Source organism: Phalacrocorax carbo, chromosome 9 (assembly GCF_963921805.1).
Source record: "Phalacrocorax carbo chromosome 9, bPhaCar2.1, whole genome shotgun sequence".
NCBI classification, from domain to species: domain Eukaryota; kingdom Metazoa; phylum Chordata; class Aves; order Suliformes; family Phalacrocoracidae; genus Phalacrocorax; species Phalacrocorax carbo.
Window position 1 is genome coordinate 14,729,012 of NC_087521.1, and position 26,941 is coordinate 14,755,952.

Sequence of the window (26,941 nt, forward strand, 5' to 3'; positions counted from 1 at the left end):
TGGTAGTACTTGGCAATTCTTTTACTCTACCTGCTTGAAATGACTAGAGTGACATTAAGTGATATTAGAAGCGACCCAGCTGCCTGCAGGCTTGTACAGATGGCTTGGATTATAGGTAAAACTTCATTTACCTATTTGATATTAAGCATGCTTTGTGTTACACAAACGTTTAGCAACCTTAAAACTGGACTTGGGAGTGAAAGAAAGACAATGCATCTATAAACATTTGTGCTTCCTGTGTAATTGGGGATGAAATATAGCAGTGCTGTGTCATTTACTGAGACTTTGAATTTACATACCTTTCTGCCTGATTTCCCAGAGTCAGGTGCTTTATAGCTCCCGCTCAGCACCTCGGAAAACCAAGCTGCCGTTGGCTTCGCGCGGATGGCGTTTATTAGAACGGAGCAGAACTGCTGCAATTCGAGATGCCGCCGGTTGGCCTCTGCGCTGAGAAGGGGTCGGAACGCGGCCGGTTTCCTCCTCTTCCCGCAGGAACAGCCAAAAGCAGCGATGGGGGGCCGGGGCCCCGTCCGTGTCCGGGAGGGGCGTGACGGGGGTTAACGGCGGGCCGCGCGCCGCCGGCAGCCCGCAGGCGGTCGCTAGGGGGCGCCACAGCGGAGGCCCCTGTCGCGGCGGGCGCGTGCGAGGGGCGCGCGGGGCGGGTTCCTGTGGGTGACGGCGCGCGGCGGCGGCTGCGGTTGGTCGGGGCTGGCGGCGGCTGGTGTTTGATGAGCAGCCGCGCAGGTCGGTTTCAGGCTGGCTTCCCTCTCCGTGCCGCCCTTCCCCCGCACCTTCTGGTGCGGGCCAGATGGGGGCAGGGAGGGTGTCGAAGTCACGACTGCCTGCTAGGCACTGGAGTGCTTGACTAGCCTGCGTCATGGGTAGGAGATACGAGACAGTTGGACATTAAGACTCAGGCTGTGCTCCAGACCCACGTGTTCTCACACAGATTAGTGTTTTTCGAAGTGTTCTTCCATGTTGAGAGTTCCTTTACCCACTCGGTGATAAATGCCAGGCTGTTGACTGGGGGAAATGTCGTGTCCCTCCGGTACGGGCCATCCAGCTCCTCAGGCTGCTGGCTGGAAATGCCGTACTTGATGTAAACTGGCAAACCAGTGAGGGGTAGTTTAGACGCCTGTATCTAAAGCATTCATTACCAATACAGATTAAAAAAAACAAACAAACAAACAAAAAAACAAAAACACAAAAACAACAACAACAAAAAAAAAACAAAAACCCAAACACCCCAAACTTGGCCTGTGGTCCTGCAGGGTATTACACAGTGTTTTATTTTAGAAGACCCTGGTGAGGACACACTCCTATGACATCTGCAAATGAAAGCATTTCTTTCTATAAAAACCTGACTCTTGAAGAACCAATGCTTTGAAGATTTGAGAACAGGAGCCTTTTGAAGTCTAATCCTTATTCTCCAGGCTTGGCTGTTGCCTTGAATAATAAGTCAAATCCTTATTTTTCTTCATAATTAATGTTCTCAGGGGTGTGATGAGCTAAATGATGGCATTTGGTTTTCCTGACTGATTTTGTAATGGGATTGCAAATCTTAATGAATCATCCTAAGGTGCCTTACCCTTTTTCATTTAAAAACAAAACAAAGCCCCCCCCCAAAAAAAATCCAAAAACCAAAAACAACCAACATTCTGTGAGAGGAGTGCTTGTTGGCTTTGAAATCATGGGATTGTATAGAGTGTGAAACTCTTGCCCTGGATCATAGTCTCGATCATCTGTACCTTGGTCCATGTTAGCCCTCTGGTGCTGTGTCTTGGGAATCCATTTTACTCAACTAATTGACACTTGGGACTTGCTGATCTCGTCTAGCTATTGTAGTGTTTATCTTGTGCAGGTTCTAGAATCTATAGATATATATTTTAAAGAGAATCTGTAAATATTTTCCTACTGTCATAGTTTTTAAATAATATATCAGTGATGGTATGGACTGTATAAATGTTAGCGGTGTTACAGCGTTGTTCATCATAGGATCTGGATGCTTTCTAAACCTGTATGGATTAATTCTCACAGTGCTCTTCTGAACAACAGAAATGAGAGAAATATTGGTTTGCTCAGCATTGCAGCACACCAGCTGTTCACTGGCTTGAAATAAAGATAATGTGGGGAAAAGACACAGGAAGAGAGGTGTGTATAATCTACCTACCTGTAAGAAGCACTACCTCCACTAACAGACAACCAGAGAAGGAAATAAAGAGGCTGTGGGAGTTTTGTGTTGCTTTTTGTGTGTGCCTTTGAAAAAGCAACACACAAGTAACATTTTCTCAGAGCAAAAGGATGTCTTTCCAAATTTGCATTGAAAAATAAAGTATGCTTGTCAACAAAGTTGTTTTCAACAGGAGATGAAATTGCTAGAGAGATGTCTGTGACCAGCTTATGCCATTAATTAAATTCTACTGTTTTTACAAATTAGCCGGAGGCCAACATATATTATTGCTTGATAGTCAAACAGCCTTTTTGCTTAAATGTTTCTGGAGCAGCTTGAACTAATATGTAATCCTAATACAACTAGATTTTTTTTTTCTTTAGAAACTTTACAATTCTGGGTACTACTACTACTATTTTAAGTGTGGTGTATAAGAATTGATAACCCTTGTAACCAAGACAGCTGATGAACATGCACAGACATCAACTGATGTCAGGAGCTATAAAGTCAACATTGTCCTTCCTTCTGCTAAATTCATTATTTTACTCTGACATCGCTGTCAGAGCTCTGGTCTTTTTAAAATGAGCATTAACTGCTCTGTGTTGGGCAAGAAAAGGAGACCCCCAAACACTAGTGGTACCTTTCCAGGAATAAGTCTCCTTCCTGGTGGGAAGAGATCCACTGGCTTTCTGTTTTTATTTCTGCTGATCTATGGCTGTTTTAGGATGATTCCTTCCAATTAATTCTCTGGTGTAATCCTACCTAATTTTAGTGATACTAGAATTATATGTAGATGTTGTATGAAATATACAGGGGTTGTATGAAGGTATACATATGAAATGGAGTGACTCGGGAGCTGTGTTTGAGAAGAGGAATGGCATCACTTTGGATAATAAACACTGTCATTGGGAGCTCTGGGGGCAGAGAGGTGTGGATATCTTTAAAGCCACATGTGCTTAGCCTTATCATTCTCTCCCCTTCTTCTCTGAGGGCATTTTTTCCTTTACACACTCCTTAGCTGACCCAAAAGCCGTGCATTTAAATCTGAATTTCAGAGGAGTTCTCAATATTTGCCTCAGGTGTCATCTTTATCTGTAAATCCTCAACTATCCTTCAGTCTGCACTGTTGATTGCTCAGCTTTCCAGAAGCAATTTCCTTGATAGGTCCTTAAGATGAATGAGTCTCTTGCATGCAGGTCTACGTACTACTTGTCATCCTTCTCATCTGGGTTTCTCAGTTCAGGTAAAAGAAACCAGTGTGTGCTACCAGTAGACTGGAGATTGGTGGTGTCTGTAAAGCAGCTGAGGAGGATTTTTATCAGTGGATACAGATCTTGTTGCCGTGGTTCAGATGGGTTTCTGCTAGCAGGGTCCCAGTTCTCTTGGGAGTATGCAAAAGAACTGCTGAGAGGTTTTTGGAAATAGAAGGGTTAATTGGCATTAAACAAATTTTTTCAGCCAGACTTTTAAGCAGCTTCTTGACTGTTGGATGTGTCTTACTCTTTAAAGTCAGTAGTCAGTGCAGATCTGGCTTCCAAATTCCAATTGGGTTATCCAGTTGTGCAAAGTTTGCTAAAGGTAAACACTTATTCAAGAGGGACCAAGCTTTTGCTGTGACACTTTTGGAAAGGCAACTTTGTCTCAGTTTCTGCCTCAAAATGGGGAATACTGCTGATCACAGCCTTACTTTGAGGATGCATTAGCATTGTAATGTCCTGGAAAAATTAGGAATTCTGTAAATGCTAAGATATGAATGAAGGGCTTTAGAGGATGGCAACCAAAGAGAAGGGTTTAACTTAGAGCTTGAGAAGAGAGAGGGCAAGGGGGCATTTGGAGAGACTGTTTTATGTCTGTAGCCCTTGTATAGGTCAGTTTAGTGAAACTTTCCCATAAAGTGTTTTTACTGGGTCATACTTGTTATCTGGTATGTAACCTGTATAGTCATTACTGAAATGTGGCTTACCTTAAATAGGTAAAATATATACCAATTTTCCATGAATGAAATATCATGAGGAATTTTGGTCCGGTTAGTATCATCTGTGTTGCCACATGGTCACTATCTTGTGCTAACCATTCCTCTTTAAGGGACAGGACAATAGTCAATGACTCTTCAAAAGGTAACAGCAGCTAAAGTCTATTTTATGTGGAAAACACCTCTTTGAGATGGTTAAGATATTAAATGCCTTCAATATTAAACACTCCAGTCTGCACGACTGATCCCTCAGCTTTACAGAAGCATCTGATCCTTTCTCAATAGATCCTTAAGCAAAGTAAAGAGACCCTTGCATGTAGGTCCAAGAGCCACTTACCGTCCTTCTCACCAGAGTTTCTCAGCTCAGGCAGAGGGGACCAATGTGCATTGCCAGTTACACACACACAGTTTACCAGTAACACCTAAAACCACAAGGTCTTTGCTTGCAAATTTTGGTTGCTGTTTATATTTAGTAGTACAATTTATATGCATCTGATGTTATTCCTCCCAGTATACATGGGGTTCTCAGTAGACTTATAAATACTGGCTAATATGCAATGGAGAATTTAAAAACTACTCAGCTGGCACCATAGATCAAAAAAAGGGTGGCAAACTTCAGAATGGAGGTAGCATTGCAAAAAGAGAACTAAACCTCAAGAGCATATTCAGTGTTTTGCACCCCCTGCAGAAGCCTGGAATCCTGCCGGTTTTGTAATCATAGTTGAACATAATTTCTGTCATGCTGACTGTTATGCTCTTAGAGGGAGGTTGAAGTTAGTTCATGTAGTAGTCCTAGCAACCAAGGAGATACGGATTAGTAAGATCTCAGGCACTGGGGTGCCAGAAGGAAAGGTACCTTAAATGAGAAAGAAATTTAGGTCCTCTGAATATGTGATGCTGCTGGTCTTTGCCCTTGGTATCTCAATAAAAAACTGTTGGTAGCAGGACCATCTTATGTTATACCGTGCTGCTGGTGAGGACCGTGCAGTGTGTCCTGAACAACGTTTTTTTTTTTTTTCTTTAAATACAATATTTGGGACTGGAGCTTCAAAGATGGGTTTTTTTCCCTCTGACTTGACTGTCAAATGTGTCTTTGGGAAGAGGTGTCCCTTTCTTTGCCTCTTTGCTATTGTTTTCTGTATTCTGAAAGAGGGGGATGAAGATGCTGTCCTGTTGTTAGGAAGTGGTTTCTGATCCCTTCCTGAAAGACACAGATCTGCAGTTACTGTAAGGCACTGTATTGCCACATCTTGATGGATTTGTCTTGCTTTCTGATATCCTTGCTTTTCAGACTTAGATGAGAAGTAGCTGCTATAATACTTAAAAAAAAAAAAAAAAGCACAAAAAACTCCCTAACAATAATCAGATAATTCCAAAAGTTGAACAATTCCTTCCAATGGAAGGAATATAGAGGCAATAGAGGCAATTAGAGCATGAGAAAGCTCACCAAATGGGGCAGTACAGGCTTCTCCAGCCTGCTCTAATATAGATCCTTACTAACATAACAGAAGCAAAGAGCTTTTGAGGGTACTTGTTTTAGAGACTCACACATTTAATTAATGTTTTTTCCCCTCTGAGAGACGTAGTTTGAAGCTCATCCAGGCAGTAAGCGGTCAAATTATTTCACTGCCATTATATACGTGCCTGCATAATACATGATACGGCTCACTCCAGTTGTCTCAGCCTCATCTCCAGCATCTTTTTCTCACTATCATTATGATTAATCCACTTGTTTTGTAGCATTTATGATGAGATTTGAAACTAAACCGGAAGAGAAACTCCAGTTTTCTTACTGTTGGTAGCACGGTCCGTCTGTTTCAAGTAAGATGCACTGAGGAATATTGAGAAGCTGTTTGGTTTTGGTACCTGTGCTGTTATATCTGCCCAGGAATAAACAGCAGAATTAAATTTCTAACTTTGTCATGCGTGCATCTTGCTTTGATTAGCACTGGATCACTGGAAAGCCAATAAAATGTAAAGCTGTCTTAAAATAGGATCTCTTAACCTCTTTATTACTGTTGTGGCCTGCAAAAGTCTGTGCGTAATTGCTGTAATAGTTGATTAAAACTTCTGTCCTATGGTAAAACTTTGTGAGGTTTTGCATGTTTCTTGAGCTACAGACTCATTTCTTGAGTGGCAAACTGCATCCATTAAATGAATATACCTGAAGTAAGCAGGAATTTGCTGTTAAGGGGGCAAATCTGGGTTGAAGTTCTAGTGTTATTTTATTCATCGCTGAGGTGTAGTCATCCTCATAGCAAAATATATCAGCAGGTGAAACTCTGGAAAGCAACATTCCGAGTACTGTAATTTCTTTGTACTTTATAAGTTTCTAAGCAGCAGCTTTAGTGAACGTGGTTGTTTCCCTCTAGTGGCTGCTCTGTGTAGTCCCTGTAGTAGGAGCTGCTCCTGTGATTGCCTTGCTGCCTAGCTTACATTAAGTTCTCTTGAGCTTTGCTCTCTGAAAATGTAGTGTGTATAAATGTTTCCTTAGGCAAATTGTAGGTGAGTCACAATATAGAAGCTTCTGAGTTCTTAATAGCTATGCTGAAGCTTTTGTTGCCCTGATCTGTTAGGAACGCAAATATATGGCATTCTGGCTAATCTGAAGTGTTTCATATACAGCCCTATCTAAAAACACAGGTAGAGCCAGTCTGACTGAAATCACTTTGAACTTAATTAAACTGTTGTAAATCTTGATTTTAAAAGCATGAATACGTGATTATTTTTTTTCATAATTCCATGTCCTTTTTTGACCTCCCCGCTGGTTGTGAATATAAAATCCCTTTCCTTAAAAGGGGAAATAGCTCCCCCAATAAAAATGGGAAACCATCTATTACCATTAAAAATGAATTGTATCTTGAGTAGATAATAATAAAAACCACCATTTTATTCTTAAACACTGAAAAGTTTTTCATTTAGCTTCAAGTTGAAACATTTTCAAGTTGAAATGTTTTCTAGGTCAGAATAAAATTTTCTTTGGAAGAACTGAAACATCCTTTCACTGAAATTGTAATATCCTATTTAAAAACTTTTAGGGGGGATAAATTTTTCTGTTAACACAAATGTTTCTCGGATGTCTATTAAAAATGATTCGGCTGTAGAGATACACAGTAGTCATGTAGTCTCTAAAAGTGTTAAATTTCAGCAGCAGTGAAATTGAGGCAAACAAGGAGAATAACCCACTGCCCTTGATGGAAAAGCCTAGACACAAATGAATTTATGCCAGGTGTGACCTGTACCACGTATGCAATCAAATAATCTCATTTTTTGTTCTTAATCACGAATTATATTCACATCAAGAGGAAGACACACAACATAATTTCTACACTAGGTCTTGTTCAAGAGCTTTATGAGCAAGCCACAATCATGCTGAATGCTGCCTGAGTCCCTGTTGAGTCTTTGGCCAGGGTGTCTGTAAATGAAGCCAACAGTCATTCAATATGGTGCTACATGTATTTACCGCAAAAGCAAGGAACAATTTTTTTTTTTTTTAAATAAGAGTTTTGGTTTTTTTTCCTTTTTGTAAAGGCATTTAAAAATAGATTCTTTCCAAACAGTTAAACCCATCTTAACTTTCCTCCCCCCCCCCCCCCCCCCCCCAAGTTTATAGGGAGAGTAATATGTGTTCCTGAGAGAACTGGTAGGGTGGTCTTGGTACTTTTCATTTATTTGCTAAGTTAATTCCATGCACTTGATTAGTTTGGCTGTTGGGGGGATTCTCACTTGCATTGTGAGGCTACTTGATTCTGTGGGTATTTAAAGGATTTTGTCTGTGCACTCTTTATTGCTGCAGAAATGTAAATAATTCAACTTTTGCTTCTGGGTAGGCTGGTATAAATCTTGCTCAACTTTACTGATTTCCCAATGAAGCTGCTCTGTAAAGCCATAAACATAACTTTCTGTAAGCCCTGCTAAAAGCATTTGTTTTGTAAGTGTATGTTACATTTTGTTTAACATGGGGTAGTATGTGGAGGTGATCCTGTTCCTTGAGGAAATGGAAAGGTTGGTGCAGGTAAGGTCCCGAATGAAGGTATTGGCTACCTGTGGGGAAGTGCAACTGCTTATTCCTAGTTGGCAGCTAACATTTTCTTGAAAAGAGGGATTCTAAAACCTGTATATGAGCAAAACAAGTGTGTGTGTATGTGAATATGTGTTGATTTCACTGGGTTATATACATAAACATCTGCAATGTACTGAGAGTCTTGGGTTGCCAGTTGTTTCCTAGCAATTAACAATGCTCCTGGAGTTGGACAGTGGATCCCGGCCAAGAAAAAGACCTTCCTAAAACTTTGTCCGTATTAGTGCTGCCTGAAAACACCCAACAAAATTTACACTACTGACTTATATTCAACCAAGGCCAAAAGATACTGAAGGTTTTCAGAGCAGTTGCCAGCTCTGCTTTTGAGCCATGCTCATGTATTGATATCTGCTGTATGCTTTGTAGGAACGTGCTACATACCAGGAATCCACTAAGGTGTGTGAATAATTGGCAGAGTCTTTGTCCTTAAACCCATTTCTTCTCTCTTCCCCACCTCCCCCACTGAGTTCAATCCTGCCTGAATTGTGGCTGAATATCTTTGAACCTAGAATATCTTCTGCCTGTCTTTTGAAAAGACGATATATGGAAAAGAGAATTATGTGTTTAATATGGTAAGAGCTACAAAAAAATTCTGCCATATTGCATAACTATGTGTATTTATTTCATGTATATTACTAAATATATAGTCTATGTATAGACGACAATTAACTTCCAAAGCACTGTTAATATCATTGGGGATGAGAAACAGGTGGGCCATTGGCTTCATAACTTCCCTCCTCTGTGCACACTGTTGGGACTACAGTGGAGAATTCTGCTCTGCAGTTGTACTAGTCACATCTGAATATTCTGTAGGGGAATCCCTGAATAATGTCTGAACAGGGTGGATCAGTTTCTTGTAAGCTTTGAGAGAATTTGTCTAGCTTGTCTCGTGATTCATTCTCATGTTTCACAAATCTGTGTGCACACATTTTTCACAGTGAATCACAACTTCTGGTCATTTCGTAAAAGTGTAAGTAAAAACAACCAATGTCGCCCCTCCTCACCCCTCCTCCTCCTCATTCCTCCCCCTCCCCCCCACAAAAAAAAAAAAAAAAAAAGAGAGGCAAAGAACCTTCCTCTTCCCGTCCCTCCCCCTGTCTTGGGATTCCCGAGGGATTTTGGCCTATATAAAACACAGAAAACCATATCTTGCCACGGAACAAAGCTGAGATGGCAGCTGAGCCTCTAATTAAAAAGAAAAAAAAACAGCAGATGAAACCTTTTTTATTGTTACTGAGGATCTTCTCTAAAAACCATTAGTGTATCACTGCAGAATTATTTATTGTTCTATTTGTAATGAGGAAGAGCCTTTTCCATTCTCATCAATCTGTCAGCGTCCTTTCTGGTCATCTCTTCTGCCACTTGGTAGACTCAAATGTTTGACCTCTTCTATAATGTTGGATAAGATATGCAATAATGAAGATAGCCTGGTTTCATGAAGGTCATTTAAATCATATAAATGGATTGGATAATGACAGCCTTTACCAAGGGTAAAAGCATGCTTTTTGATCCACCTGTGAGGAACTGGTGAGGAGATTAACCCTCGTTCTCCTTTGACTTTCATAGGAGGGAAATTGTGTGCTGTTCACCACTGAGGGTAGATAACAGCTGGTGTTTTCAGAGCTATTGTTTTAACTGCATCCCTCTGACCAGTTGTTTGTTTCAAATGAGCAAGTTCTTGGGGGCCAGATGTAAAGCAACTTAGTATTTTCAGAAGACATGAACTAGGTCTTGGTTCTTTATACTTTGGCATGTCTGTTCTTGGCACTTCTATATAGTCTGTTTGGGCCAAGCTACTGATTAGCAGCCGTGCACCTTTGATACAGAGATAATGACTGGGACATCCCAGGCAGGTTGGGTGGAGTTTTTCCATATCTGAAAGCATATACTAGTTGTTTTTATGAACAATATGCACACAAGTTTCAACAAGGTGTCAAAGGATTTATGAGAGCATGAGGAGGATTTACTGCAGCTGAATCAAGTAATATTTGCTCAAGAAGCCTGAACTGCAGCCTGACTAATGTCCGGAATACGGGGATGCCCAAGCGATATTACACAACTGTGTTGAACAGAGCTGCTGCATAGAAAGTGCTGTATCGTCAGCAGAGCAAAGTTGGCACACCTGACTGTTCCTCTTGGCTGAGTACTCCATAGCTCTAGACCTGTGGAAGTTTTGGTTTGTTTGTTGTTTTTTTTTTAGTTATTTGCTGCCCCCTTCCCCCCACCCCCCATGCTTTCAGGTGACATCAGAAAGGCACACAGGTCCAGATGAACTCTTTTATCGTCCTACCTGGGAGGTGGCTGTGTGGAACTATAGTTCCAACTGATGCATTATATTTTGATGTAGGCACTAATTTTGCTGGCCATCCAGAGACATCATTTTGTGATATGTGCTCTGGGATAAAATGTAGTCACTCACTGACGTAAATCTAGCATAACTTTCTTGGACTCTCTTTAATAGAGTTTTGCTTGTCTGGTTCCAAAGAACTTAAGCTTTCTGGCCATGATCTAGCTGCCTTGTACAGCTGGATTTACATTAGTGGTACGGTGTGACTTTGGCATGTGGGTGAGGAGCTGCAGAGGTTATGGGTTTCTCCTGTTAAGGAGATATTCTCTGTAACTGCAATATATGACTCCTTGTCCTTTTAATCCAAGAATGGCTCTTTTATTTTTCAGGTCACTGTAGAAAAGCATTTTTTCCCTCTTGCTCTATGGTAAAATTGGCTTTATTTGAAATGGTATTGAACTCCTTTTTTAATTAATGTGAACTGCTTGATTCTTTAAGGAGAATTACAGAATATTAATTTTCCTTTGGTCTCCTTTCATAGGTTTTGCCTCCTACACACGTTGTATCCCTGCTGAACAAGACATCACCTTCTTTGCCCATGTTCCCCGTCAGTAGGAAGCAGTTACAGTGGTGTTGCTGATTAGGCAGTGTGCATACTGTGGGTTGTGTAAAGTCCCTGGATATTATCCCTACCCCTTCCTTCAGTTCTGTGCAATACGGTTCTCTCACTTGTCAGTCTGCACCATGAAACAGATCAGAGTGGGTACATCCCCTCATGCAGAGTTTTGCCTGAAGATGTGTACAACATTTGATTCTGTGTTATGTAACCAGTCCATTGACAGCTGGTCTAAAGAAATTGTGTTTGTTGGCTATTTGAATAAAAAGGTGGATTTGCTTGTGTTGTACAGAGAGACATAGTGGCATTAGTTTTACCAGCGCAGTAAGCTGAGCTGTATCAGTGCCTCATGTTGTCCCCGTTGTGTCTCTTTCAGTATTTTCAATGTGTCTTAATTTTTCTTTCTTGGGTTCTCCTGTTGCCAGTTTGGGTAATGGGCCCAGACCTCATGCGCAACAAGTTCTGCTGTCCTTATTCTGCATTTCTCTGATACACCTGTGTCAAAAAACACTCTAGTACTGTACTAAAGTTGGCATAGATGCTTTTAATTTAGCACACACCATTATTCAATTTCACTTACCATTTGGCATGAGTGAGGTGTCCCAGTCCTATAATCTGAACAATTACTGTTTGAAGTAATTGCCTATCAACTGTGATGGGTGAGCAGCAAAACTGGACAAATATGGGTAGCACTAGTGCTGTTTTCCCAGGAGCATTGTTTGCAAGGGCAACTGTGGTTTTACCCTTTGGAGAAGAAAGGGCTCGTCTTCCCCTTTTGACCTGTAACTCAGGGGGCAAAGTAAGCACCTTACCAGGCTGCTTTGCCAAAGAACCTTAGATCATTCAGCCAGGTTGGTGAGTGGTTGTCTTTCTGTGGTTTTAAATTTAAAAAATAAATAAAAAAATATTGGGGTGGAGGTGGGGTTTGAGGTTTTGGGGTATTTGGTTTGGGTGTTAGGTTTAGCTGTGGTTTTTGGGTGGGGTTTTGTTCTTCTTGGTTTTTTGTTTTTTTTTTTTTTTGACTGAAAGACTGAAACCAGCCTGGTGTTCGATAACTACGTGTTGAGAGACCAGTGTGATTAACTTTTAAAAGAATCCCAAGCACCTTGTGGCAATTGTAAATCCAGATTCTTAGGAGAGGAAAAGTCTGCTGTAATGTCTCCATTCTAGAGGCATTTCTGTCACCGGCTTATTTTCTAAAACTGCGTGCCCAGTACGGTGTGATGTCTGGGAATGAATACCATAGCACAAGAGAGATTTCTACCCCTGTTTTAAATGCATGGCACCTCTGGGCTCCATGGAGGAAGGCACTTCACTGAGTGGAAGAGTTTGTGACCCTGACTTCCCTCTGAGCTGGAAAAGTGGAGGTGTGAGGGTTGATTACAGGTCATAAAACACCTACACAATCTACTAGTCTGTATGACACCAGGTTGATTTTGGTGACTTTTCCTATTGAGCAAATACTAAACTAATTGGGGGTCTGACTTTAACTGTCGTACCTATCACCATCCCCAGGCAAGGGACCTGAAACTCTTTATGCTGGGCAGAAACTCAACGACAACGAGTGGCACACTGTCCGGGTAGTTCGGCGAGGAAAAAACCTCAAGCTGATGGTGGATGATGATGTTGCTGAGGGTAAGTGTGATGTATGAGCGGTTTTTGTCATTATCTTTGTATCTCTGTTCACAGTCTCTTCTTTGCCGTTACACCCTGGTTTTGTGTGTATCTTCCTCCATCCTTCCTGTTACTTCCTATGTATTTAGTGTTACTGTGTTGAAAACTAACTTCTGAGAAACTAACTGTTCTTAGCCAGCTCCAGAAACTTCTGGACAACTATGATGATATGAAATGTGGTATTAGGGAACAGATGAGCTTGTATATACCCAAGAATGTAGAGGTGCTAAGCAGCACTCTTTCTTGTGCCAGGCTCTGTTTGGGGCACGCTGTGAGTATACCTCATTCCTGAGCTGCAAATGTGGCGGTTTTCAGTGCTGTGGAACCAAAACCAAGGCTCTCTAAACCTTTACTGTGCACAAATTTTCCTTGATCGTAAACCTGCATTTAATACATGTGTTACAGAATATGGATTTCTGTCTCTGCTGTGTTGGGTTGTGGGTTTTTTGCTTGGAGCCATCCAGAAGAAAAAACAAATAGAGCAGTTTGTTCCCAACTTGGTTTTGGAGGTTAGAGAGGACCCTAACTCACCAGAGTATATCATATATAATATATAGAGTGTCAGTCTTTTTTTTTTTTCTTTTTTCTTTTCCCTTTCCTGCATTTCCTGACAGATTTTTGAACTCCTGCCTCTTTCTGTAAAGGAATGTAGTTGAAGGGGGGAAGAAAAGATCAATCACTCAGGAAAGCTGTTGTCTCCCAAGTTATGAGGTTTGCATTGAAATGATCAAGGTACTTTATATTGATTTTTTTTTTTCATTACAAAATTTTAGAGATACTTTTCTGGTCCATTTCTCCACAGCTTGAAGTGCCAGAAACGTTTTTTTTTTTTTTAAGGTCTAAAATTCTTATAGCTGTATATAACTGTAGGAACTGGGTTTGTGAGCAAAACACTAGCAGTCTGAAGGCTGATAACAGAATCACAAAGAGCAGGAACCCTGGATGCAACTCTGATATGGGTATATTCATTTAGTTGTGACCCATGCTGTTTTGCCAAATGCTGATGTCCTCTTTTCTCAGTAGCTTCTACTCAGAAGGCAACTAGAAGGAACAGCTGCCACAGGCAGTGCCAGAATACTATATCCTATCTCTGCAAAAAGTTTTCTACTGTGTGAACACAATTAATTTTAAGTAATGTAGTAATTAGGTTATTTGGAAAGCCATGAGTCAGGATTTTGAAATAAGGCCAAAGAAGTGGGTTTGCAGGAAGATGACTTTATATATATATGTATGTATTTCCTTCTGAAGTAAATATAAGCTGTGGTATATAGGTTGAGAATTTGCAAGAGAGAATCAGAAGCATATGAAAGAATAATCATTCCCTCTCCTTGTTGGAATTGGCAGCAGCTTAGTCAACATTAGCTTGTAGGAAAATGTAATTTTATTTAAGAGGGAATTTTCTGATTTAGTGAAACATGCTGGTAAAAATTTCATCCTCTCTACTTCTACATTTAAGAACAATTCTTCTGGATATGCTTTTTTAGCAAGCACCATGAGGTGGCACTCTCTGCATTACCAACTCAATCCCCAAAAAGCCATCTGGTTTTTTTAAGTCTTTTTCATGAAACTGAGTTTATAAATAATAATGATACAATCCTATACTAAAATAGGATGTGCGTATGTACATGTATTTGAATTACATAATTAAAGATGCATTACAGCTAAAAATATCTGTTGAAAGAATGCCACCATGGCAAAGTCAAAAGTCAGAAAAGCCAGAGTTAAGGTTTTCTGTGCAATCTGCATCCCACTTCCTTGGGCAGATGATATTGACTTCAGTGATGTGGTCACATAGATTTTTCCACAGGATTCTTGCTGTCTTTAGACATAGATCAGAAGCCTAATTTGGGGCCCCAGTAAAAATAAACAGCCCATTAAATTGCCACCTTTCTTATTGCTTGTTTCAAACAATACATGCCAACTAAATTTTGCTCTAAATACAGAGCTGTTGTCTTCCCCCCCCCCTTTTTTTTCCTGTGTCATGTGGTACTCATACTAAGAAGCTGTAATCGGATTTATTCCCACGTCCATGTTAATATGAAGTGAGTAGGTGTCTTTTTCCCATTTTACAGGTTTGGAAACAAGGCACCAGATTAAAGTTGGATGTATTTGGTACCAATTTGGCATTATTTTTCAGTCATTTGCATGAACAAATATTCAGCATGTCTGTAAATTGGATCCTGTAAATTAGCTCAGCCCTGCTACTTGGAGAATTAGGTCTAGACAATTAATGACCACCTGTGAAAAATCTGTAATGAAGTGACTGACTTGGCTTTGTGTAGAACATCTAAGGGGGGTGAGAGAATCCAGTTCCTCTGGACAGCATTTTGCTGCTTAGTCACAAACCCTCCTCCCACATCCCTCCCACCTCAGAACATCAGTGATAAGAGACACAAATATAGCAGTCACATTCCTCCCTACAACATCATGCTAGCACCCAAATACTGTAGTGGAGGCTGGAATTTTTTCCTGCCTGCTACCACTTGAACTAAAGAGCTGCTGACTGCTGTAGTAGTTACTATACTCTTTACAGAGCACAGTGAAGGAATTGGAGAACCCTGCAGGTGGGGCTGACAGCTGATGAGATCAGAAAATACTGGATTTCGCTCCATGATTTCTTAAGAAAATGCATCTCTGCCCTGATTCTGGTCCTCTGTTGTCCTGCCCTTTTCAGCTTTTCACTGAACTACTCCTAACTTTCTGCACTACCACTGCTGTCACTGTCCTATTTCTTTTAAGCCAGTCCCAGTTCTTTTGTATTTTCACTTTATCTAAAATTCTGGGTTCACCTCTTCCAACCTCCCTCACTCTATTTCTAGTGTCCCTTCTATTTGGGTGCCCTGTCCCAGTGTACTCCGGATTTCACAGACCTGGCTTTTCTTTCCTACTCTGGCAACAACTACTTCTTGGCATTTATCTAAGAGCAGAAGATCTAAGGAGAGATATTTTCTTGCTCTTGGTCCTTGACATCTCTACACTTCATTTTTCTAATCTTCTGAAGCAAAAAGAAGGATATTTTTTTTACTTTTAAGAAAATAGAATTCTTCTAGTTTGGAAAATCAGTTTTCATTTTCTAACACTAAAAACTGAAACAGCCCCTAACAATCACAGTGGTGGAAGTGACATGGTTTGTCTGAACAAACTTTCCCATATACAATTTCAGTTCCTGTGAACTGGCACTTTTCAAAATAAAATGCTCTTATTTCTGTGAAGAACCATTTCAGGATTTAAAAACATTTGCATTAGTTCTGACACTTGAATTTCTGAATAGTCAGAAATACGTGACTCTTTTCAGCTGCTTGTTAAGTTTGTCTAGCTGTGTGTGCTTGGGTTGAAGTTTTCCATGTCAGTGATCTTTGTATAATTGTTTTTCAATTTAGATCCACTGTTAAAATTGGGAATAAGTGAAAAAAGAAATTGTTTTGCATAATATTTTCTCGTCATATTTCGGATACTTGAAAACGTTTTTTCTGATAACAACTGTGCTTATTTGCTGTCTTTGCAAAATCTTGATCACGTTTAGACAAAGTATAAACTGAAAAATTGCACTTTGTACGTGATCGTGAGAGGTGAGTTAGGAATATTTCATTGTTTCAATTCATTTAATTTGACTCTCTATACACCATAAGCCAGGATGTACCATCCATGTGTCTTATAAATGTTTTCAGCTTTCATTCTATCCCCAACAGGAAAAAAAGAATATGTTGCAAAGAGTAGGAAAAGTCTTGAAAGACCTATCTATCTATTATTTTTTTTCTGTCTTTTAATGCCTGGGAACTGTTTAGGTGAGAAATGCTAGGAGACTTCAGGAGATAGCCCAGAATTTGAGAAAGGTTGTAAGTCCCAGTTAATACGACCTGGGGGAATTAAGAGGAGTTTGTCTTGGGCTCAGCTATGGTGATTGGTGTGACTTCCAGGTATAATCCCAAAGACTCGGAAATACCCTTGCAGTGACTAGTTGAGAGTTGTGTATATATGCTAATTTACCTGCAGATGCAATCAAGCAGGATATTATTACTAAACTTCGTCTAAAGCACACTGGAAACATTCAGGTCTTTATTCAGCTGTCAAATTGTCACAAAACTAGTATGAATTGAAATATTTTTGACCCTTCTGTTCCTATAAACCTGATTGAATTTGACCAGCATGTTAAAATGTTATTGGAGGCAGAGGGACCAACAGGTAGTGTGGCTATTTCTTTTGGAAAACCTTCTAAAACGGAAGACTTTACCTGTGCAGAAATGATATTAGCAACATACTAGAAGTATAAGTAAAGAAACATGCAAAAGTAGGGAAAAGTTGCAAATAGATAGGTCTGTGTTTGTGTGCATTTTGATGTTGTCTAATTTCATATTTGCTGCTATCCTTTTTCCACAGGAGCTTCTCTTCCCTGCTTACTTTAATAAAGGATGTTACAGCAAATGGGTTGACATAGGTCTTTGTATTAAAGGAGGTGCTTGTTTTTGAGATCCCCTTTGGAAAGGCTGTAGCAAGTGAGACACAGTAAAGAAGAGGAAAGGGACCTCTATGTAAGGCATGTGAATACAGCCCAGAGGAACTGACTTCTCTGCCTTAGAGTTCCTATGGAAAGCTGGATAAGTCACTTCAAGTCAGATCTTTCACAGTTGATCACTAATTGTACCTGTCTTTTTGGGAGGTACTCATTTGGGACTGTGGATCTGTGGTGGGCTGACCCTGGCCAGATGCCCCGTGCCCACAAACGCCGGTCTTTCACTTCCCTCCTCAGCTGGACAAGGGAGAGAAAATACAATGAAAGCCTTGTGGGTCAGGATGAGGACAAGGGAGATCACTCAGCACTTACCATCATGGGCAAAACAGACTCGACTTGGGGAAAATAGTTTAATTTATTACCAATCAAATCAGAGTAGGATAACGAGGAGTAAAACCAAATCTTAAATACACCTTCCCCTCACCCCTCCCTTCTTTCCAGGCTTGACTTTACTCCCGAATTCGCTACCTCCTCCCCTCCTGCGGTGCAGGGGGAAGGGGAATGGGGGTTGAAGTCAGTTCGTTGTCTCTGCTGCTCCTTCCTCCTCAGGGAGGAATTTCCACTCTGGCGCCTGAGGCGCCTCCTCCCCTCCTCCTTTTCGGACCTCGGTGTTTGCAGGATTTTTCTTAGGTGGTTTGGTTTTTGTTGGCAGTTGCGCCGTTGGTTTGTTGTTTGTTTTTGGTTTATTTCCTCCTTTGTTCCTCACTCAGAGGCAGCATTTTGCCCTTTATTAATTACGCTTTCCCAGAGGCGCCACCGCCTAGGCCGCGGGGCTCCGCCGTGCCCTGGGGTGGGTGGGCTGGAGCCGGCTGGCACCGGCTGTGTCCGGTGCGGGGCAGCCCCAGCCTCCCCTCACGGAGGCCGCCCTGCAGCCCCCCGGCGGCCGGCGCCTCGCCATGTAAACTCAATATAACAGTGCCGAAAATTTAATGAGAGAAAGAATAACAGCATATTTGTAGCAGAGTTTGAATAATGTTTGTACACTGAATGGTGAGAAAACAAATGTTTAATAATTCATTAATTTACTATTTTTAATTTGTATACTAAAGGCCTGTGTAGAAAGGATACTCACTTGTGTGACCAAATAGTTAGAATTTTATTAATGAAGAACTATAGAGGACTAAAATAAATAAGTTTGTACTGGTTTTCATTCTGATGTTGCCCGACTTGACTTTGTACTTAAACTAGTCTAGCATACTGTTGTAGTTAATCTATCTGTGTGGGTTCTGTGTCTGTACTGATGCCTAGCATGCTTACTGAAACATTTAAATGAGCTTCAAAAGTAGTCTGATATATTGGCTATACTGAATAGCTTGAATATTTTAATTGAGAGGTTAAAATCTGTCACAATATGACAAATAGGCCAAGTGGTAGGTTGATGATTTTAATATAGGGGGGGCTTTTGCCTGTTGGGTTCTTGCGTGTTTCCCTCCTGCCGTCCTCTTAAAACAAGAGAAATTAACATCAGGCACCAGGAGAGAACAACAGAATAGACTGTTATCACTTCTCATTCTGCTCTTTTTATATTAATCTATGTTTATTGAATGTTTTCAGGAAGCACACTTGTGAGAGTTGTTTCAGAAGTGTCTGAGTTGTTTGGCAGATGGACTGTTGGATCAAACAGATCGCTGTAGGGGGACTGTAGGCTTTAAGGGAGAGACCTAGTCTTTTTCCCAAACAAGAAAGTCTGTGAAGCAAAGGGGAAGATACAGAGCTTGCTGCCCCTGGCCCTTTTGTCCTGTCTTCTCTCTTGGCAACTGATAGACTCAAGCCTCTCCAGCAAGTCTATACATTCTTTCTTATGTAAGCTGTTGAACAGTGATCAGATAGGATTAAGTCAGTACTGCTGTTAGTCTAGAAACTGGAGGGTGAAGGGCTCCATATAACCTGTTACTGATCCCTGGGCTTTCTGCATGCTCCTGCTTGTTTCTGTCCTTCAGGCACAATGGTTGGTGATCACACCCGCCTGGAGTTCCACAACATCGAGACAGGGATCATGACGGAGAAACGGTACATCTCTGTCATCCCTTCCAGCTTCATTGGCCACCTCCAGAGTCTCATGTTCAATGGGATGCTCTACATTGACCTATGCAAGAATGGTGACATTGACTATTGTGAACTGAAGGCACGCTTTGGTCTCCGCAACATTATAGCTGACCCTGTGACATTCAAGACCAAGAGCAGCTACCTGAGCTTGGCCACCTTACAGGCTTATACATCGATGCACCTCTTCTTTCAGTTCAAGACCACCTCAGCTGATGGTTTCATCCTCTTTAACAGCGGTGATGGCAATGACTTTATCGCAGTTGAACTAGTCAAGGGGTAAGTGACCTTCTGCTATATGCTACTAGCTTATTTTTAGATAAACTTACTTACAGGTAAGTTTAAAATGGTTGCAGAAAGAGAAATTAGCTTCATACTCATGATTTCTGTTTCCTGAGGTGTGTGCCACAGCACTTAGACATAAATACTGAAGCTTAAGACCCCTGATTTTATCTTATCCTTTTGGCTGAGGGAAGGACACTTTTACAGTGTGAAACATTAATGTTTTCAGTCCTTTGGATCTAGTTAGGCTAACATTTTTTCCTGTTAACCTTGCAGAATAGCACAGAGGAGGAGGAAATGTGCTGAGGGCTCTGAGTCTCTCTTCTCCCTTTATATTTTTTTTCTCCCTGTAACAGACTTATTGTGTTTCTACCATCTTCACTGATAGGGAAAAAAGAGCATATGGGTTGCTGAATTTGTATTTCTACTAGTGATGCTTGAGGAAAAGTGAAGTGAGCTTGCTTTTGAGCTGCTGCATTTTCACAAGACCAATAGCTTATTTTAAAAACCCTTTCGTTAGATGAACAAATGTTGATCTTTCATACTCACCTAGTCACTGTAGATGTGTTTTCCACAAATAGAGTTTACTAGTCCTGTTTATTTCAGTATGACTATAGTTCGATTCTGTTTAATTTTTAACTTTGCCCATATTTCTGTAAGTGGGACATTGAGTAATAAAAAAAGCAAGAGTCATGAGCTCCTGGTGCTCTGTTGAGAGTTGAATTTTGTTTGTGGTTTTGTTTTTTTTCCCCCTTTCTAAGTAGAATATTTCTCTTCTATCCTCAGGTGGATTTCTGTGTTTGAACTATGTAAATAATTCAGGGTAACACTCCTGTGACTTCAGTCTTTGTTAGGGTCTTTATTTTTTGTCGAAGCTTTGCTAATTGTTTTCTAGCTGTTTGAATAAGCGTATGATCTCATGTGAATTTTAGTACAATATTTTGAGTGAGTTTCCCAATTAACTTCTTAAGGGAGTTATTCAAAACTCAGAATGAATCTGGGGAATATATGCCCCAAATAAACATATCTAGTGTTGCTCTCCACTACATTTATACTACCAATTTAAAAAAACCAATTGTATGGGTAGACAGGGCTTTTGCGGATATGCGAGAACCCTGTGAAAGAGGAATGCTTTGTGGTTAGAATCTGATTACTCCAAATGTCGTTATCTGAAAATACTAATCCTCACACTTTCTTGGTGGAAGGGAAACAGCTATATCTTTTCAAATCACTGGCTAATATTTTGGCTTACTAGAACTTTCTAACCCAGAGATACTTCCCTTCATGTCTCTTGTAAATTAATTCATCAACTCTGGCTAGAATAAAGGTCAGGAGCACTTGAGTTCTTACACACTTTTAATTAGTTCTTGCTCTATTTGCAGGTATATACACTATGTGTTTGACCTTGGAAATGGACCTAATGTTATCAAAGGCAACAGCGATCGTCCCCTTAATGACAACCAGTGGCACAATGTTGTCATCACCAGAGATAACAGCAACACACACAGCCTAAAGGTTGACACTAAGGTGGTCACTCAGGTTATCAATGGTGCCAAAAATCTGGATCTTAAAGGTAAATTCTATAAGACTGACAGTTCCCCCCTTTATTCTTGCAGGACTCAACCAGTAAACTAGAGAAAGCTTGCAGGAACCATGCATTGCAGAACAGAAAATCTGGGATTTGATTATTTTAGCTTTCAATATAATTTTTTCTTTTTCTCAGTTTGGCAACTTCCTGTAGCAGAATAGCTTGTCATATTTTGCTTTTGCAGAAATTCATTAGCATCCTACAGTTTTTCCCAGTTAGGATGCAATTACAACTGTCTGGGCGGGGGGGGTTTGGTGGCTTTGTTGTGTTTGTTTTTTTTTTTTTCCAGTAAAGGAGGCAGAAATGACTTTTTGCACAGCATCTTGCTCTGCCTTTAACTTTTTCTGAGCATCTGTTCAGCTTGCTATATTCATGTCTGGAGGGCAGGGGAAGCCACTCTAGAAGGTATGTAACTTCCTCCTTGTTTGTATTTTTACCCCTTTCTCCTCTAGGTGATCTCTACATTGCTGGCCTAGCTCAAGGCATGTATAGCAACCTCCCGAAGCTAGTGGCCTCACGTGATGGGTTTCAGGGCTGTCTCGCATCTGTGGACTTGAATGGGCGCCTGCCTGATCTAATCAATGATGCTTTGCACCGCAGTGGGCAGATTGAGCGTGGATGCGAAGGTATAATCGATTTCAGAGAAGCTCCCCTCTCAAGCACTCCCCTCTTACTTCATTGCTTCCCCCTGTGCATCTATTTGTCCACCTTACCGTCCCTTTCATGAGTTTACTTTCATCCTGATATCCTTCACTACACTTACGTCTTCCAAGTGCTCCAAAATGCAGCTCAAGGATAGCTAGCTTCTGCAAGTGGCTTAGCAGCTGTTCTCTCACATACTTCATCCCCTGTGAGGTGGTACCTCCAGTAGTGGAAAGGGTGGTAGTGGGATGGACTACTGATTATTAGTACTTTTTTCAGAGTGGTTTATTGACATTGCAGAGCTCGTAAAATACTGAAAGAGTTTCTGAGCCTTCAATTCACTTGTGCTTCAGAATGCCCTTTTTGGGATTCACAGAAGTAAGTATTTTGAAGAACAAGTAGGGGCAGGGGAAATGGAAGGTAGAAGGAACTGAAAATCAGACCAAAACAGGAGTTCATTTTTGAGGAAGTGGGCCTCCAGTGAAAGCACTGGAGGCATTGTCTCTGCTGTCTGGAAAACCTTTCTCTTCTGTAGTTTCTCTTGTCCAGCTGATTTAGAAACAAATGTGATGAGTGACTTTTTGAAGCAGGTAAATAGTAGTGATTTCTTGAAGCTTCTTTAAATAATTTACTGCTCCTGCTAAGCTCCCGTTAGTTAAAAGAATATTGACAGCAGCAGTACTGACTCAGTAACATGCATATGGCACCAATTCCCAAAGCACTTGGGATATTTACCATCAAAAAACCCAAGGTTTTGCTGGCTGGGTTAACAGAAAATCGCCATTATGTCTAGCTCCACTGAATACCAGTTTGCTGTGTTGGCTACCAGTCACTAGAGGAAGATAGTTTTATCACTTAAGTTGTCCCGTACTGATCCTTCAAGACAGGACTCACAAAATGAAATTATTCCTTGAGCATATTTCCCTGCCATGCCAGGATCACAGGTTACATCATGCTGAACCCTTGCAACTTGTCAAGACTGTCCCTTCTTAGGATTGAACGTATCATCTTAGTGTTATCTTTGAGTGTTCATGAAACACCAAATCGGCAGTTCAATTAGATCTGCTCCCTTCCCCGTTTCCCAGTGTTCTGGTTGGCTGGGAGCTTCTGTCCCTCAGCCCTCCTTCCACACTCCCACAATAATACTCTGGTTTGTGAGAATTCTGTGTCCTGTCACAGGAGCTCACTCAATGTCAGCTCCAGTTTCACAGCATTGGTAAGTTGTGCACAGATGTAGGTTGCCTTTTTTCTGTCTTTCTGCTGTATTTAATAGTGTCTGTTAACCACATTGTCCCTTGTGGATATGAGCGTAATGTACCAGAACTTGTGGCTTTGCCCATTTGTGGCAGAGCCAAATTGCCAAAAGTAGTACACCTTTTCTGTGGTGTTGTTTACAATGTTCAAGGAAAAAAAATGCATTTGGGCTTTTTTGAAAATGTCTTCTCTGATTTTCCTTGGTGCACTGAAAGCTCTTCTTTAATATTAGTGATTTTTGGTAATTCTTCTATTAGCTTAATCTGTTGGTTGTGTTAGTCTGCATGTTACCTCTACTAGCTCCTCTCCTTCAGAGGTCCTCTCATTAGACTAACCTGTTGTTCTGCATGTGGCTCAGGAACAGTCATGATGCTTTCCCAGAAGACTCTGCACTGTTATTAGAGCTATGGTGTTTCCTTCACCTGTATGCAGTGTAGTTCTTTGATTTACTGTCCTATTGCTAAGGTTGCATAATGTCAGTGCCACTCCCAAAACCTGTAATGTGGCACTTGCCTTGTGTGCCAGCCTGGTACCAGCACAGCTGCTGCCTGAATGTGGAGACTGGTTCACTCGTAGAAATGTCAGGAATGTGAGTTCCCCTCCCCTTCTAAAGCCCTTCAAACAAAATTCACAGTTGGGGACAGACTGAAAAGACTGGGTGGGAAGGTCAATGATGGCCCTCATCTTGCTTTTGGAAGAACTTGATCTTGCTATTGTCCTGAATGGTCCCTGCTTAGTACCAAGGGAACTGCTGAAGAGGAAGCCGTTCTCTTTGCCAGCATGTTTAGGATTAGTAAAAAAAAAAACCTGAGAATTGGGTCACCAGAAAGCTCCGTTTGCGTTTTGAATCACACCAATCCCCAAGGCTTCATCTTGCAGCTTGACTGTGAACCTGCTGGTTCCTGTTTTTACAGTTGCCATTGAAAGTCACACCTATCTCCCCATTCTCTAAGAAAAAATCTCTGAGCACATTTGGTCCTTATTTAAGTCTCCCTATTTTGTTTTCATCTCAAGTGATCTTGGGTGCAGTCTTAACATTTTTAAGGGCTGAAGTCCCAAGCAGTTCTTGCTCTCTCATGATGCTTGAATGTGTTTGTAATAAGCAACTGCAGGCTTTTGGGGTAAATAGTTGTACTGTGTGTTGATTTCCAGGACATGTCCATGAAGCACAGTGGGACCATGTACATGATGAGAACACACATGCTTAAAGAAATGTCATTCCATCCCCACAAATGAATCCTGTCTTCCAGATGTGGTGTGAGATTTCTGCTAACGCTTGTCTCGTGCTGCAGCTTTGCTTTCAGAGGCAGAGGAGATTACAAGGTGGCAGCTGTTTTCTCTGAAACTGCCAGTTTGATGTCAGGACACAATCAAAGGATGTGGGGAGGAAGGAAGCATGGACAATAGTAGAATGTGAGATGTAGGTCAGCAGAGAGCGCTGTTCCACCTGAGAGACCAGTGCCACTACAAATGGGTGACATTGTTGCTCTATGCATTTGTTATCTCTCTTCATGTATTTCAGCACCCTATTCCATACCACCAATTAAGATTCCCAGGTTTTAATAGGAAAATAATATTCTTTATTGTCTTGCTTCTACTGCCGCCTCCTTTTATTCGGTTTGAGCAAGCCATTGAAATTCCTTGGCCACATTGTTCCTCTTACATACTCAAGCAGAATTCAGCCTCGCTGTGCACCAAAGTACAAACCTACCACATTGTACAGTTAGCTGCGTTCCAGTGGTGGGTGAGGCAGCTTTCCTATTTGAGGAGGAGCAGGAAGCACTTTCAGTATAAATTATATTTATGTGAGAGCTTTTTCTTTAGGACCTGGAGAATCCCAAATCACTCTTAGGCTGTATATAGGAGTCATTAACTGAAACGCAGGTATCCTTGAGACTGAAAGTAGCTGGTGTTTAATAGTGTATAGCAGTGTTAAAAAAAAAAACAAACTGAAAACGCAGTTCAAGACCTAAGGCAAGAATTTCTTCATTTCTGACTGCCTATCAGTTTTATTCCTATAATTTATTTAAATTATCTGTTGTAAGATTTGTTTAGGATAGCATAGCTAAGTAATGTCTTCATCCTGTTAGTTAGCTGAAGTGTCAGCTTCCTTTTGCATTATGCAGCTTCCTTGAGTGCTGCACAAATTTAAAGTTTCAGCTTTTGAAGTCTGCTGCTCCATCACCAGTGTGCTGGACAAGACGATAGCTGCCACACTGACCTGTTTTGTGTTTTGGTGTGTCCTGGAGGACCATTGCTTTTGGCAAAGAATTTTGTGAGTGATTATCAGGGAGAACCCAAGACTGTCTGAAATGTCAAATGAGCCCATGGAGTTGAAGCTCCACACCACATACCCCTTCTTCTTTGCGTGTGGTGTTCTTGTTTATTTTTATTGCTCTCTTACAATTGCTGCATTTCTGAGTTTTTTTTTTTCAGGAACAACAGGCAGCTCTTCACTGATCTTGAAGGTCTGGTCAGATCTGTAGTGGCAGCTTGTGTTTCCCTGGAAGGTGTTTGGCAAAGCCAGAAACCTTCTTGCTGCCTGGTGTGTAAAATCTGTTCTGGGTTCATGTGCTGCACAGCTGAGAAGAATGAAGTTTCAGGATAATGACATTATACCGATATATTTATTCATTTTCCAACGAGTATCTCTACCTCTCGTGCTCACTGCAGCTTTCATCACCATCTGTTATGTAACAAGAGGGCCCTTCCCGCTACCACCACCCAAAAAACCAGGGTTGGGAAGTGGTTAAGGCTTAAATGGTCTTGCGTCAGTGTCGGGTCAGGCTACTGAGCACTCTGAAGAGACAAAGTCAAGTCTCGTAAAGGACTCCCTGTTGGGAGCCCAATTCTACTGGAAACTTGCAGGCAAGTCTGCCACCTACTTTGGGCCTTGCTCTCCCCACCCATAGAATAGGCGCGTGGTATTATCTGTTTGTGATGAGAGTATGATATTCAACTACGTCTTTCAGAGCACTTTGAAGTGGGTGAAGGCCCCTATAGGTGAGCACAGCATTAGAAACTGATGCAAAGAAGCCATCTATCTTGACCTGGTTCTCTCCAGTCTCCAGCTGAACAGCCTATAGGCTGTGGTTGGAAATTTTTATACAGCTTCTGAGTTTGAGTAATACAGGCTATTTCCTTTTCTATGTCAGACATACACAGCTTGAGAGAAAAGATGTCTGCACTTGTGGTATGTATGGAAGAGTTGGAGGATGGAAGAAGTTGTTCCAGGTGACCTTCTTTCCCTTCTTGAAAGTAAACCAATTTAAACTTTGGATCAGTTCCTTCTTGATTCTAGACTTCTAGAATAAATTCTTCTTGCTGAGTACTTCATTCCTGGTCTTACTAGATTAATGGATTATTTTATTCTATCCACAGAAGTCATGACTGAGTGACTCACTGCTTTCTCCTCCCTAGTCCTGGGAGAAGTCAAGCAGATGTCCAGCCTTTTGTGGAGTTTAAAGATGTTGCCCTAAATATTAATGAGTACTTCCTGCATTTGGGGTGTTTGTTCATCTCTTTATTAAGTCGCCATATGTTCTCCTGTGTTTTCCTTTCCTTTATTTGGACATCCTTATGTTGCGTACAATGGGCACTAGAGGTATCTGAAATTCAGCTCACATTCTAAATACTCACACACACCCCATCCTGCTCCAAGCCAAAAAAACAGAAGAGCAGTAGCTAAAGAACACTGTATTTCTTCTCCAAGGCAGTTTTCCATGTGCTTTAGAGATGTGGCTTCGTCCTCTCCTCGTTGCCTTTCCTCACCTGTTCCACTTATAACAGCTTCTCACAAAGGAGAGTGATTATTATTAAATT

General features: G+C 41.1%; 1 protein-coding gene across 2 annotated transcripts in view; it reads left to right on the plus strand.

Annotated features, from left to right (window-relative positions):
- NRXN3 (neurexin 3) overlaps positions 1–26,941 on the plus strand; it is a 971,499-nt gene that overhangs the window by 391,187 nt on the left and 553,371 nt on the right. For both annotated transcript variants that reach the window (XR_010374442.1, XM_064460500.1), the window contains 4 exons: positions 12,642–12,761; positions 19,251–19,632; positions 21,018–21,208; positions 21,676–21,849. Coding sequence is in view for 1 of the 2 variants with exons in the window: in XM_064460500.1 (XP_064316570.1) it covers positions 12,642–12,761; positions 19,251–19,632; positions 21,018–21,208; positions 21,676–21,849 (867 nt within the window). In the remaining variant the exon portion in view is untranslated. The remainder of the gene's footprint in view (positions 1–12,641; positions 12,762–19,250; positions 19,633–21,017; positions 21,209–21,675; positions 21,850–26,941) is intronic.